The following is a 12,816-nucleotide window of genomic DNA, read 5'->3' on the forward strand; positions in this document are numbered from 1 at the left end:
AATTATCTTAGTCCCCACTTCTCATGTGCTAGCAAATTATTAGGATGCATGGAACTATTCATATAGGCATAAAGGTGGAATGATGTGACAAAGGAAAAGGGATGTAAGTTATAAAGTATGCCAACAGGCTCAGTCATAAGTTGATATTAAACAGTGTAATTTGTGAACCACTGCTTTAAAGAAACAATGGATCTCTCTGTTTCAGTCTTCAGGATATGGTTATCAGTATTTAGCATTCACTGGGTGTTGATAATCTGTAGATATGAATATGATAAGCATATTAATGTGAAGGATTTGTTGTTGACATAAAATGGTGTGTGGTATTATAATTCAGCTTTATGAATTTAATCCATATTTACAGGAGATAAGCAAACACTTAAAAAAAATACTGTACCAAAGCAGCACATAGTGCTGGAATCATAGTCACACTATGCAGTTATGAGATTAGCATATGAACAAAAAGGAGGATTTTTGAAGCTCTTAGCCATGCTACAGGAAACAAAAATTCAAATCTTATTGCAGGATATAACTAATGTTTATTGCCCACCCCCCTAATATTCTTAAGAGGGTCTCTTCTTCAGTCTTCAGAGAGTGGCTGGAAGTGGGGAGGCAGAAAAAGGTCCTCCTTTCTTTCCACTCTGCAGTTTTAATCTGAAATCTTAGGCACGGTACTTCACCCAGAGCTCAGAAACTGCTTGTGCTAATGAAATTCCTTGTCACAAAATGCGCCTAGAACAATGGGAGTTTCGACTAGTGGGGTGCCACAGGGTTCTGTCCTGGGCCCGGTCTTATTCAACATCTTTATCAACGACTTGGATGATGGACTCAAGGGCATCCTGATCAAATTTGCAGATGACACCAAACTGGGAGGGGTGGCTAACACCCCAGAGGACAGGATCACACTTCAAAACGACCTTGACAGATTAGAGAACTGGGCCAAAACAAACAAGATGAATTTTAACAGGGAGAAATGTAAAGTATTGCACTTGGGCAAAAAAAATGAGAGGCACAAATACAAGATGGATGACACCTGGCTTGAGAGCAGTACATGTGAAAAGGATCTAGGAGTCTTGGTTGACCACAAACTTGACATGAGCCAACAGTGTGACGCGGCAGCTAAAAAAGCCAATGCAATTCTGGGCCTCATCAATAGGAGTATAGCATCTAGATCAAGGGAAGTAATAGTGCCACTGTATTCTGCTCTGGTCAGACCTCACCTGGAGTACTGTGTCCAGTTCTGGGCACCACAGTTCAAGAAGGACACTGACAAACTGGAACGTGTCCAGAGGAGGGCAACCAAAATGGTCAAAGGCCTGGAAATGATGCCTTATGAGGAACGGCTAAGGGAGCTGGGCATGTTTAGCCTGGAGAAGAGGAGGTTAAGGGGTGATATGATAGCCATGTTCAAATATATAAAAGGATGTCACATAGAGGAGGGAGAAAGGCTGTTTTCTGCTGCTCCAGAGAAGCGGACACGGAGCAATGGATCCAAACTACAAGAAAGAAGATTCCACCTAAACATAAGGAAGAACTTCCTGACAGTAAGAGCTGTTCGACAGTGGAATTTGCTGCCAAGGAGTGTGGTGGAGTCTCCTTCTTTGGAGGTCTTTAAGCAGAGGCTTGACAACCATATGTCAGGAGTGCTCTGATGCTGTTTCCTGCTTGGCAGGGGGTTGGACTCGATGGCCCTTGTGGTCTCTTCCAACTCTATGATTCTATGATTCTATGAACACTGCAGACTCATGAACATGCGGAACTGAAATGGACCAGAAATAGGGTAATCTGCCCATTGCTGGCTTGTACAGGACATGATCATGGATAATATTTGCTTTCTGTCAGTGATTTCCATTGTATTTGCAGATTGGCTACAGTGATGAATTAAACAGATTTAATAATTTTTGTTTATTAGTAGCGTTTCCCATTTCCTTTTCTCTTACTGTCCTATACATAATATTCTCATAGTTTAGTTTACCCTTCAAAGCCAGCAGCAAGTTGTAAAGCACAAAGAGGTGTTGAAAAAGAAGGAAGGGAGGAAGGAAGGAAGGAAGGAAGGAAGGAAGGAAGGAAGGAAGGAAGGAAGGAAATGAACTCAGAGCTTGTATGTTGAAGTTGGTAGTGGAAACCTCTCTTTCTCATGCAAAGCTTTTTCACGGCACACATAATTATCCTATGGTATTAATTGAAACAGGAGAAGGTGACAGAGCTGTTAACTTGCATAACTGTGGCTCATTTTTAATTATGACATGTTTAATTTTTTCAAAGCATTTAGACTCCGGGGCCTTTATTCCAGTTTCTGACACCTAACGAAACTGAAGATAAAATATTAATTAAATGAAAACAGCAAGCGAAGAGTGGCACGTTCAGTTATGGTATCTAGCTATAATGCATATCTAGTAACTGTTTGGATGGCTAACCATTATTCTTCTCCCCTACAGGAAAGATTTCAAGTCAAGAATCCTCCACACACATATATCCAGAAATTAAAAGGCTATCTCGATCCAGCTGTAACTAGGAAGGTAAGAGATTTTATTTTGTAAATGTTTGAATCCCACCTCCCCATTTTCATTTAGGAGTAGTATATAAAATCAGCCAAATGAAGCAGTTGACCAGGTGTGGGGAACTTTTGTTTTTTTGGATTTTGCTGAACTGCAGCTCCTCTGAACCAAGACCAAGCACGGCCAATTGTCAGTGATGATGGGAATTGTAGTTCAGCAATGTCTGGAGTGCCAAAAATAATTATGTTGGAGATGAGAGGGGTTAACTTTTTTTTAATGCTGCCTACCTCTTCTATAAGGACGCGGGTGGCGCTGTGGGTAAAACCTCAGTGCCTAGGACTTGCCGATCGTATGGTCGGCGGTTTGAATCCCCGCGGCGGGGTGAGCTCCCGTCATTCGGTGAACTCCCGTCGTTCGGTCCCAGCTCCTGCCCACCTAGCAGTTCGAAAACCCTAAGTGCAAGTAGATAAATAGGTTCGTTTTATAGCGGGAAGGAAAACGGCGTTTCCATGCGCTGCGCTGGTGCTGGCTCGCCAGAACAGCTTCGTCACGCTGGCCACATGACCTGGAAGTGTCTTCGGACAGCGCTGGCTCCCGGCCTCTTAAGCGAGATGAGCACGCAACCCCAGAGTCGGTCACGACTGGCCCGTACGGGCAGGGGTACCTTTTACCTTTACCTTTACCTCTTCTATGGGACCACAGAGCCTAGGACTTGCTGATCAGAAGGTTGGTGGTTTGAATCCCCGTGACGGGGTGAGCTCCCGTTGCTCGGTCCCTGCTCCTGCCAACCTAGCAGTTTGAAAGCACGTCAAAGTGCAAGTAGATAAATAGGTACCGCTCCAGCGGGAAGGTAAACGGTGTTTCCGTGCGCTGCTCTGGTTCTGCAGGAGCGGCTTAGTCATGCTGGCCACATGACCCGGAAGCTGTACGCCGGCTCCCTCGGCCAATAAAGTGAGATGAGCGCTGCAACCCCAGAGTCGGCCACGACTGGACCTAATGGTCAGGGGTCCCTTTACCTTTATCTTTACCTCTTCTATGCACTGACCCTCAGCCCTGCACTTTTGAAAATATGGAAAGCTTGCATGCTGGGGTACATTTTTGGGAGAAGGGCTCACTTCAGCCTTCTTCTAGACTTGTTAATGCCTTATGTGCATGGTGGTTTATATTTTTAACAGAGGCATTCAAACATGCATTCTTCTCTCTCACAGCTTTTTCTCCTTTCCCACAAAGATAACCTTTGTAATTTTTATGTACGCTGCTTTGAGACTTAGGTCATTAAGTGCTATATAATTGGAAGCAAGCAAGACTTGTACCCAGGAAATGTCTAGTCAAAACTTCACCACCTGATTCTGCTGACATGCTGGAATAAATGGGGCATTCTTTTATATCAAAAGACAGGTCCCATCAGGGTTCAGAAGAGTGTGTCTTCCTTGCATATTTTTTTTAAAGTGAAAAGTTTATATTTCATTTTATAGTTGCATGGCTGGTTGGGCATTGAAGGATGTCTTTGCAGGTCAGTGGGCAAAGAATGGATGGGAATTACAAACCCAGTAGAATTCTGGCATAAGTTGAAATGAAAGTGGTTTGGCACAAGGTTCATGGGTTGCAGAACACAGCACCTGTAGGCTGCAAGTTAAAATCTAGTTTAGACCCAGTAGCACACAGGCAGGTAGCGTTGTGCTTTAGGGATTGGTGTTCCATGAATCCTACCTTGTTGTTACCCGGATAGCAACCTGGAAGTTTAATTCTGCACTAGCTGGAGCTTTCAGAACATTTTCAAGGGTTACTCACATAGAGCAGTTATCCAGTTGTGAGGTTATTGAAGTGTGGATTACTAAGGCCATAGCTGAGGAAGCAGCTGGTTGTGGACCTGGGCCTCTAATGTTAGCAGAGATTCAAGGAGAACCTCCAGTTTATGCACCTGCTCCTTCAAGGGGAGCCTTCTAGAACAGGCTGTCTCTCTTAATTTCTGGATTTGGGAAATAACTGTCCACAGCAACTCAGCCTTATCAGGATTCAGTCTCAGTTTCTTGGTCCTCATCCAGCTCATCACGGCTTCTGGGCACTGTTCTGTCACTTAAGCTTGTCCTGCTCCAGGTGGATTGGAGGGAGAGAGGGAGAGAGCACAATAAAACACATTTGCCTTGTGTGTACAGATCATGCAGTAAAATGTGTAGCTAAATGTAACGGTTACCCATATAGTATAGTATAAGAGAGAAGGTTAACTAGTCAGGATGAAATATTGGATAGCTTTGGAGAAAGTGTTGTGTAAAAGATAAATTTTGATTTCTAAATGTATTTCATATACTATAAGTTTATTTGTACTGGAAATTGTATGGTGTGTGTGTGTGTGTGTGTGTGTGTACACACACACACACACACACACACACACACACACACACACACACACAAAACTGGTTGTCTGATTAATAGAGTAATTCTTCAGAATTTAAACTTAATATGCATCTTAATGACTTATGTATTCCGCCTGTCATGGGAGTGTGAAGGTTTTATATACTATCTACCTGGATCTAAATATCACACTCAGGCATTGTTTTCTCTCCTTGCAAATTATAGAAATTTAGGAGAAGAGTTCAAGAATCTACACAAGTATTACGAGAACTAGAAATTTCTTTAAGAACCAATCACATTGGGTAAGAATAATTTATTTTATTTTACCTTTGTTGACGTTTGGGCAAAAGACATTTATCGCAACCTGTCTAAAGTTTCCTTGGCCCAGCTGTGTATCTTCATGGCTCAAATGGAACCATGGTTCAAATAGTATTATGGCTGTGGGTTTTCAAGCTTTGCTATAGGAACCCTTTCCTCATTGGCTTACCTGCTGAGGTACTCCTAAATATCTGCCATTGACTCCCTTGTGTTGCAGAGCATTCTGGGACATATTCCAGAGAATGCACAGTACATATAATTACTGGCCAGGCCTGCGGGGCCTCATTGTCACGCATCAACTGAATAATCTCATGAATATGTCAGACCTAGACCCTGCAATCATGATCTGAGGCCCTTCTTCGTATGCCTCCTCTGTGAGAGGTCCAAACAGGAACAACATAAGAGCAGGCCTTTCCTACAGTGGCTCTCTGCTTGTGCAATGCTCTTCCCAGAGAGACTCACCTGGCACCTTCTCTACATATCTGTAGACGCCAGGTGAAAGCATCCCTCTTCTCAAAGGCCTTTGGCTAATTAAACTTTCTGTGGCCTTTTAAATTATTGAGGAAGCCATTGTTTTTGTTTGTTACTATGGTATGTATTTTTATGTTATTATATTGTAAACTGCCCTGTGATACTTTGATTGAAGGTGGTATAGAAATTTAATAAATCATCATCACCCATGGTGGGTAAAAATGTTTTTTTTCTGGGCGCCTTGGTTTCATTTCATTTTAAAAAATTAAATTAATTTATTTATTTTATGAATAATATTAATTACAAAGAGTTAAAGTAAAAAGAAATAAAGAAAAATAATCTACAAAACATTTTTAAAGGCAGAGAAAAACAACAATAACAATATACCTCAACCACCATTACAGATCTTTCCTTTGGGAACCCTGAGAAGCTTTTCAGAAACCTCAGGGTTCCCTAGAACACAATTTGAAAACCACTGCTCTGGCATATTTTTCTTTCCTTCAAGGCACTTTGTGACTTTGTGATGTGGCCTGGTTTTGCATAAGCGTTGTGCTGCTCAGGCAATGAGAATTTAGAGACACACAATTCAACAACTGCAGTGTTGCTTCAAAAGAGAGCTGCATTTTAAGTGTGTTGGAACACGCCCCCCACCCGATCTTTCACAAACTATTTTTGTTAAAAGTTCTGGCTCTCTTTCTTTCTCTCTCCCCCTCCCTCCCCCACCTTTTGCAAAGCCCGTTTGAAGTGAAATTGACCATGAAATACCAAAGCTAGGCCAACATTGCTAATACATAGTTGGCAGAGCAGCAAATGTTTAGGCAATATCTTTGAGATGACATGCCAATGAAGTCTGTAAGCAATTGTAGCAGTTTTGTCATCAGCTGAACGTCAAACTTTAGTAATATTTCCCAAACCAAATATGCAGTAGAAGTTGTCAGTATATCATCTTTTACTCTTTTCTTTTATGGAAACTTGCCCGAGAGTTAACTTTTTAAAAATGCCAAGCGAAATTTATGACTTACCCTAATGTCTTGCCAGATGTTAGCTGTGACTGAAGTGAGAGACTATTTCTGCTAAGTTCATTAGGACTTTGAAGTCAGTGGCTGCTGTGAAATTCTTTTGTGTGTGTCAATGTGACTATTAGCTTGAGCTAATTGGTTGTGTGCAGCTATCCGTACCTGTACACATGAATCCTTTGAGACAGAAAATGGCTTCCTTCCATATGTGGTGAAATGTCAGCTGTACCACGTACTCCTGGTCCCATCCATCGAGAGCATTGCTTCTTAAAACTGTGACTGATAGCTCAATCCTATACCTGTCTCCTTAAAAAGTATAAATGGGCATCCCCACTTAGGCTGTATGTGATTACAGCCTAAATCACTTGCTGTGAAATAAACACAGACTTTGGGCCATCAGTATTCTCCCCAGCCTTTTCTTTCTTCTCTCTCCCCACCCCCACTGCCTGGCCAATTTCCCATAATTCCCAGTCTGAGGAAGGGTCCCCAATAAGAAGGCCTCTGCCTAATCTATGTCAAATGAAAATCCATTTTGAAAGATTCTATACTGCTGTTCAGGTAGTATATACTAGGGCAGTGTACAGCATGATAAAAAGAATATTGAATTAAAATAAATCAGTACATACAAACTAGGAATCACTGGTGTGGTTGCTGTGGCTCGGGTCCAATTATCCCTGCAGAAAGACCATTGGAAGTTCAAAAACTCATTTGTTTCTTGAGATTTGGGGGTATAGTCCAGTTAACATGATATTTGCTTGAGTTTTGCCACCATGTTACTGTTGACAAACTTTCTCTGTTAGTGCATTTCCAGGTTTTTCAAAACGATAAAATATCCTTGGCATTACATTTACATAGAGATGGCAGAAAGCCCAAATGATGCTTGCTTTCCTGCCCAGATGGTTAAATTAAAATAAGTGAAATACCTGGTAATTGTGCTGACCTCTAATGGTAACCCCAAAATCTTGACTGAGAGGGGCAATTTTACCTTGGCTCTGAGCCTGTGCAGTGGCCTTGTGGTTTGGTGACACCATTACACATTCCATGCTGAAAAGTTTCTGAGAGAGAAATTACTAGCTTTTGCAAAATGTGTTTCTTTTCTCCTGTAATTACTGGGTTCTTTTTTGTGTGTGTGTGCAGACTTGCTTGCACAAGTACAAATATGCTGACCTCTAATGATTTTCCCTAACAGGTGGGTCAGGGAGTTTTTGAATGAAGAAAACAAAGGCTTGGATGTTTTGGTAGAGTATTTGTCTTTTGCACAGTATGCAGTCACGTAAGTAAGACCCGGCTTATGCAAAGTAAAACATTACAGTGTAGAGTGATTTGCTGTTTTGGCCTTGCTACTGCATCACAGTGCACTAAAGCTTGAACACCCTTTAGTGCAATAGTTTACCGTTCTAGCAATTGATGGTCTTCCAAAGATTGCTGCCGGAAATCTCTTCTTTGTGGGGTTACACAATGCACTGCTTGGCTTAGTATGTTGTATCAGCAGCACTGGATACCGCACTTGTTTGTTCCTCTATGCTGAGATGAGTTCGACCTTCTGCATCCTTGCCCTAAGTAGATAGTTCCATACCTTCAGAACATACCCTTTCAAATGTTCCATGGAAGCAGTTAAAGCACAAGCACAAGTGAATCGTAGACCTGTTAGGGACACAGGAAGCACTTTTGCCCAGTATTGTCAAGTCTTGCATTAGTTGTCCAAGGTCCAGAACAGTGGTTTTCCCCAACACCTTCTACCTGAAATCCTTTTAACAAGAGATGCCAGTGCTTTGAACCAAGGATTTTCTACATGCAACACATCTACTCTGCTGAGCAATGGGCCCTTTCCAAAGCTTTTATAGCTCTAATTTCCCTAAGTGAGATTTCATATCTTAAGATGCAGTGGACTCTCAGTCTTACCACGGATGAGACCAATGAGTTCCACTTGGTATGCTATGGCAGAACTGCAGAAAGTAGAACCACTTTGCAGTCAAGCTTCTTCTTGCCACTCTCAAAGTATTTGAATTAGCCATGAAAATGCCTACAATAAGATGATGGCAGTGGTGTGATTGCTAGTACTGGGCAGAAACTGGGAAGCATGAGGAGTCTTATGGAGCTACATGCTGTTAGCTCCCCATGAGAAATCCCCTTGCAGTGCTGATCTATCAGGGAAGCAGGGGAGAGGAAGATTGGCCTGAACTGTGCTTCAGCGTCCTGTTTTGCTTCTGTGCTGTCCAGCCCTGAATGTTCTGAAGCAGCGATGGGGAGCCTGGGGCACTCTGGATGCTGCTGGACTACAATTCCCAGCATCCCTGACCATTGGCTCAGCTGATGGGAGCTGCAGCCCAACAGCATCTGGAGGGCTTACAGATTTCCCATCTCCACTTCAAAGGATCATGAATTCAGCAATGGGCAAACAAGTTTCTGCTTTGCTTGCAGTTCTCCTGGTTCAGGGCCTCAGGTTCTTAAGACGAGGAGAAATGTGATTTGGTTTTTAGGACATATACAGACAAAGGTGCTTGGGAGAGACAGTTGTTTTGTTTGAACTGGAACAAAGTTAATGGCAGGACATTACTGATTTTGGGGGGAAAGGCACGTTGCAGGAAAAGAAGTGCTTGCTTTAAAGACTTTCACCTCCCATACTGAACCAAGAGCAAGGCGTTTTACTTGTCGTTTACTCTTCCCTAACATGGCATGCATAGAGAATAACCTCAGAGCATATAAGAAGGGAAGAGATGGCTCCACTTTCAAAGAGCAGTGCATTGAGTAAGGGCTGGGGGAAAATAAAACAAAGGAAGAGCAGAAATGATTACATTAAATGCATTGCATATGTTTGGAGTTTGGTCTTGGCCATTATACAGGGATAGATTTGAAACTAAATTAGAAAGCAAAGCTAATTGATTTTTTTTAAAAAATAAAAACGAAGAGAGCCCTGGAGACTTGTTTTCCTCCAACGAATCAAGCAGTTTTGAAGTTAGAAAATCTGGATAAGGTTGTAAGATTCTTTCTCAGTTCTATCTGCACGATGGCCCTCTCCCTGTTTCTCAAGATCCAAATTTACTGTGAAACGTACGTGTAACTAGCACTCTGTTTTTAGCTCAAGGGGAAATATGTTACAGTGCGCTCTGTCACTGTATTGTTGACTGTAATCAGCTGGGACAGAGTAAATCTGCAGATGTTCAGCAGCAGGAAGGAAAAAGTTGTCTACGTCTCTCTCTTCTTGCTTACTTTCTCTTTTCTGTTTTTGTGTTTTGCAAACCTGCATTGAAATGTTCATTTCCGTTTAGGTTTGACTTTGAAAGCTTGGAAAACAACATGGAAAACTCAATGGATAAATCTAAGCCTTGGAGTCGATCCATTGAAGACCTCCATCGAGGAAGTAACCTCCCCTCTCCCGTTGGCAATAGCATTACCCGCTCTAGCAGACATTCTACCCTACGGTAAGAAAGCAAGGCGGCTCCAGGGAACAAGATGGCGGCTTCATGCAGGAGAGAATTCAGTTGAATATTACATATTTTGAGATTGACACCAACCCTCATTATACAGTTTACATATTTTGACGACTACTTAGCCAAACTTCACAGGCTGTGCTTAATTAAATTAAAAATTATCTGAGGAAGCTAATTATTTATATTGTAGTGAGCCGAGTTTGTAGTTTGCTTGTGGTGTTTTTTTTATTTGGCAGGTGATTGCTTGGCTAATAATTAGCATGCCCCTAGGAGTGCTTTTTTCTTGGTGTTGTGAAATTAACGGAGCGATAAGGCTGTTGTCCCATACCCGCTTAACACGTTCCTGCTGAACTCAATGAGGCTTCCTTCAGAGTAGACACCTGTAGAGTCCTTCCACATTGAAGAGTCATCTAGTTACATTTCTAAAGTAAACAGCCTTTTGGAGAGCTCTTACTACCTTTTGGCATGGATATACCAAAGAATAAATAAATACTCAGAACTAATTTGACCAAGGCTGGCAAAATCTTTGAACTATTACATGCCAAACCCATTACTTGTGATATTTACAATATGGAGAAGGTGGAGGAGTGGAAGCTCATTAGGTGGATCCTCCCAACAGTATCTAAAACCAGTCAATTTATTTTGACTCCTGAGGCAGAAAATCTTGGAAGCACCTCTCTCTGTCCTTGGTAGTAAAAATAAGAAGAGTGATAAATTGAATAACTACCAGTTTGCTACCCTTTCATGACACTCTGAATCTGTTTCATGATGTGGCTATGTCACTCTGTTTAATGGTAGATGGCCCTTCCAATTTGTTATTTATTTAAATGTAACCTCTTTGCTCTTTCTCATTTCCTACAACATTCCCTATGGCCTTTTCCTCTCAGAAGGCAGAAGAGAAGCTCTCTGGCTCAACAGGATAGTGGGTGGAAAGACTGTTTGGGCATGAGTGCAGAGCAGAGGGACTAGACTGCAGAGAAGCAGCCTCAGGCACTTCTCGTCTCCTTCCACCCCTTCCTTCCCCTTTGTTCTCTTCCTTCCCTCACACTTGAGGAACCAGTCTGTCAGCCCACCATCCATTTCATCTTCCTTTTCCCTTCCCTCCCATCCAACTTGTGCCCTAGAAGTGCTCTCTCTTTCAGTGCTCTCTTAAACAACTCTCCCTTCTGAGTATGCGTATGCCCTTTGCTTTTGGGGAGCTGCTGCTGCTGGTGTCAGCGCAACACAAGGTCAAGGCGAGGCATTGCTGAGGGCCACCACCAAGTAGGCCGAGATCTGCTCAAGGTCCCTAGTTCAGCTCCTCTGAAACAGCTTCTTCATTGCTGCTTATTGTTCTGTGGTTATCATGTAGTATCTCTTGCTTAGTATCTATCTGTGGTGGGATATTCCCTCTAGTACTATTTCCCTTAGCACTTACTATTCCCTCTAATACCATGTAGAAATATCAGTATGGAAAAACTATGCCACTATTGCATAGTTGCTTTTCTTGGAAGTAGTGAATGCCTGATCAGCAGGAACTGCTCATGCACAAGCTAATTTCCCTAACGATTTACCTCAAATGCAGCCTGTTTTTTATTCAATGCAAGTATCCGTCTTAAGATGGCTATTGATAGTAAATATCAAATTGCTTTAAGTTCACTGCTCCTTTTTGAATATTGCTGGCTGACATCAAAAGTAAAAAAGCTTTCAAATCACTAAGGGTTTAGAATTTAGAATTTTATGCAGCCTCTTTCACTCCTTTTCTTGGAACTTCGACATTAAACAGTCAAGCTGCATCAGCGGACTTAGAACAGATTTAGCCCATGCCATTGATTCAGGCTTCAGAAGCTTGGAGAGAATCAGAGGACTGATAATTTGCAAAAGAGATCCATGCAACTGGAATGAAGAGTGCAGAGAAGGAAGATCAAATTGTTAGGGCTAGTTTTTGATCTGGAAAAAGCGGAAGAGAGAAGGTAATATCAAAAACGTCTCCAGTGGGCCAAATAATTTGAATGCTTTCAAGGGGCAAGGCAATTGCTTATAGGGTGATACCCGGGAACAGCTATGCAGCGGCGGTTCCAGCACAGTTTGTACACTGTAGATCCATTTAAGAAAGCAGGGCTTTAAAACTTCATAAATCAGTAGTAGATGGATTTTGGTCGTGTTCTTCCTTGAACCCCCACTGGGAGATAGTTGTAGCAGAAATACAGGTGTGTATTGCACATTGCTTACATTTTCTTTCTCTCCTCCTCTCCATCTCCTTTTTCATATGCGCCACCCACATTGTATACACCTTCTCTTCGCTCTGTGTCAATGGCTTCTCCTGTGCTTTCCTTTCCTTTCCTTTCCCTATGGCATCATTTTCTTCTTCTTCTTCTTCCTCACTTGCCTTGTTCTCCTTTTCTCCTCCATGCTCATCCATGCCTCAAAATGCCATCAGAATGGTTTGTCTGCCTGAACAACTTCAGTTCAAACGCCGCCAGAGCTGCTTTTCACACAACTGCCTCTGGAGTGGCTTCAGTTTACACTCTGCTGGTGAGGCTTCAAGCCGGAAAATCTCGTAAGTCGTGGGTGTAAAAGCTATGCCCAGAAAATAGAATTTTAAAAGCTGACTGGTACATGGCAGCAGGCTCCCTTGTACTGCTTGCCATGTGTTATAATGAAGGTGGACCACATGTCACTCATGAATGGTTCCAGCTAGAGGAACTTTCAGTGTCTGAGATGCGGATTATCTCATTATATCTAATATGCTGA

At 42.3% G+C, this 12,816-nt stretch overlaps 1 protein-coding gene across 8 annotated transcripts in view; it reads left to right on the forward strand.

Annotated features, from left to right (window-relative positions):
* FMNL2 (formin like 2) overlaps window positions 1-12,816 on the forward strand; it is a 193,129-nt gene that overhangs the window by 124,357 nt on the left and 55,956 nt on the right. For all 8 annotated transcript variants that reach the window (XM_028745968.2, XM_028745960.2, XM_028745984.2 and 5 more), the window contains exons 3-6: window positions 2,436-2,516; window positions 5,073-5,149; window positions 7,842-7,925; window positions 9,922-10,074. In XM_028745968.2, the coding sequence (XP_028601801.1) occupies window positions 2,436-2,516; window positions 5,073-5,149; window positions 7,842-7,925; window positions 9,922-10,074 (395 nt within the window). The remainder of the gene's footprint in view (window positions 1-2,435; window positions 2,517-5,072; window positions 5,150-7,841; window positions 7,926-9,921; window positions 10,075-12,816) is intronic.

This window comes from Podarcis muralis, chromosome 1, assembly GCF_964188315.1.
Source record: "Podarcis muralis chromosome 1, rPodMur119.hap1.1, whole genome shotgun sequence".
NCBI classification, from domain to species: Eukaryota; Metazoa; Chordata; class Lepidosauria; order Squamata; family Lacertidae; genus Podarcis; species Podarcis muralis.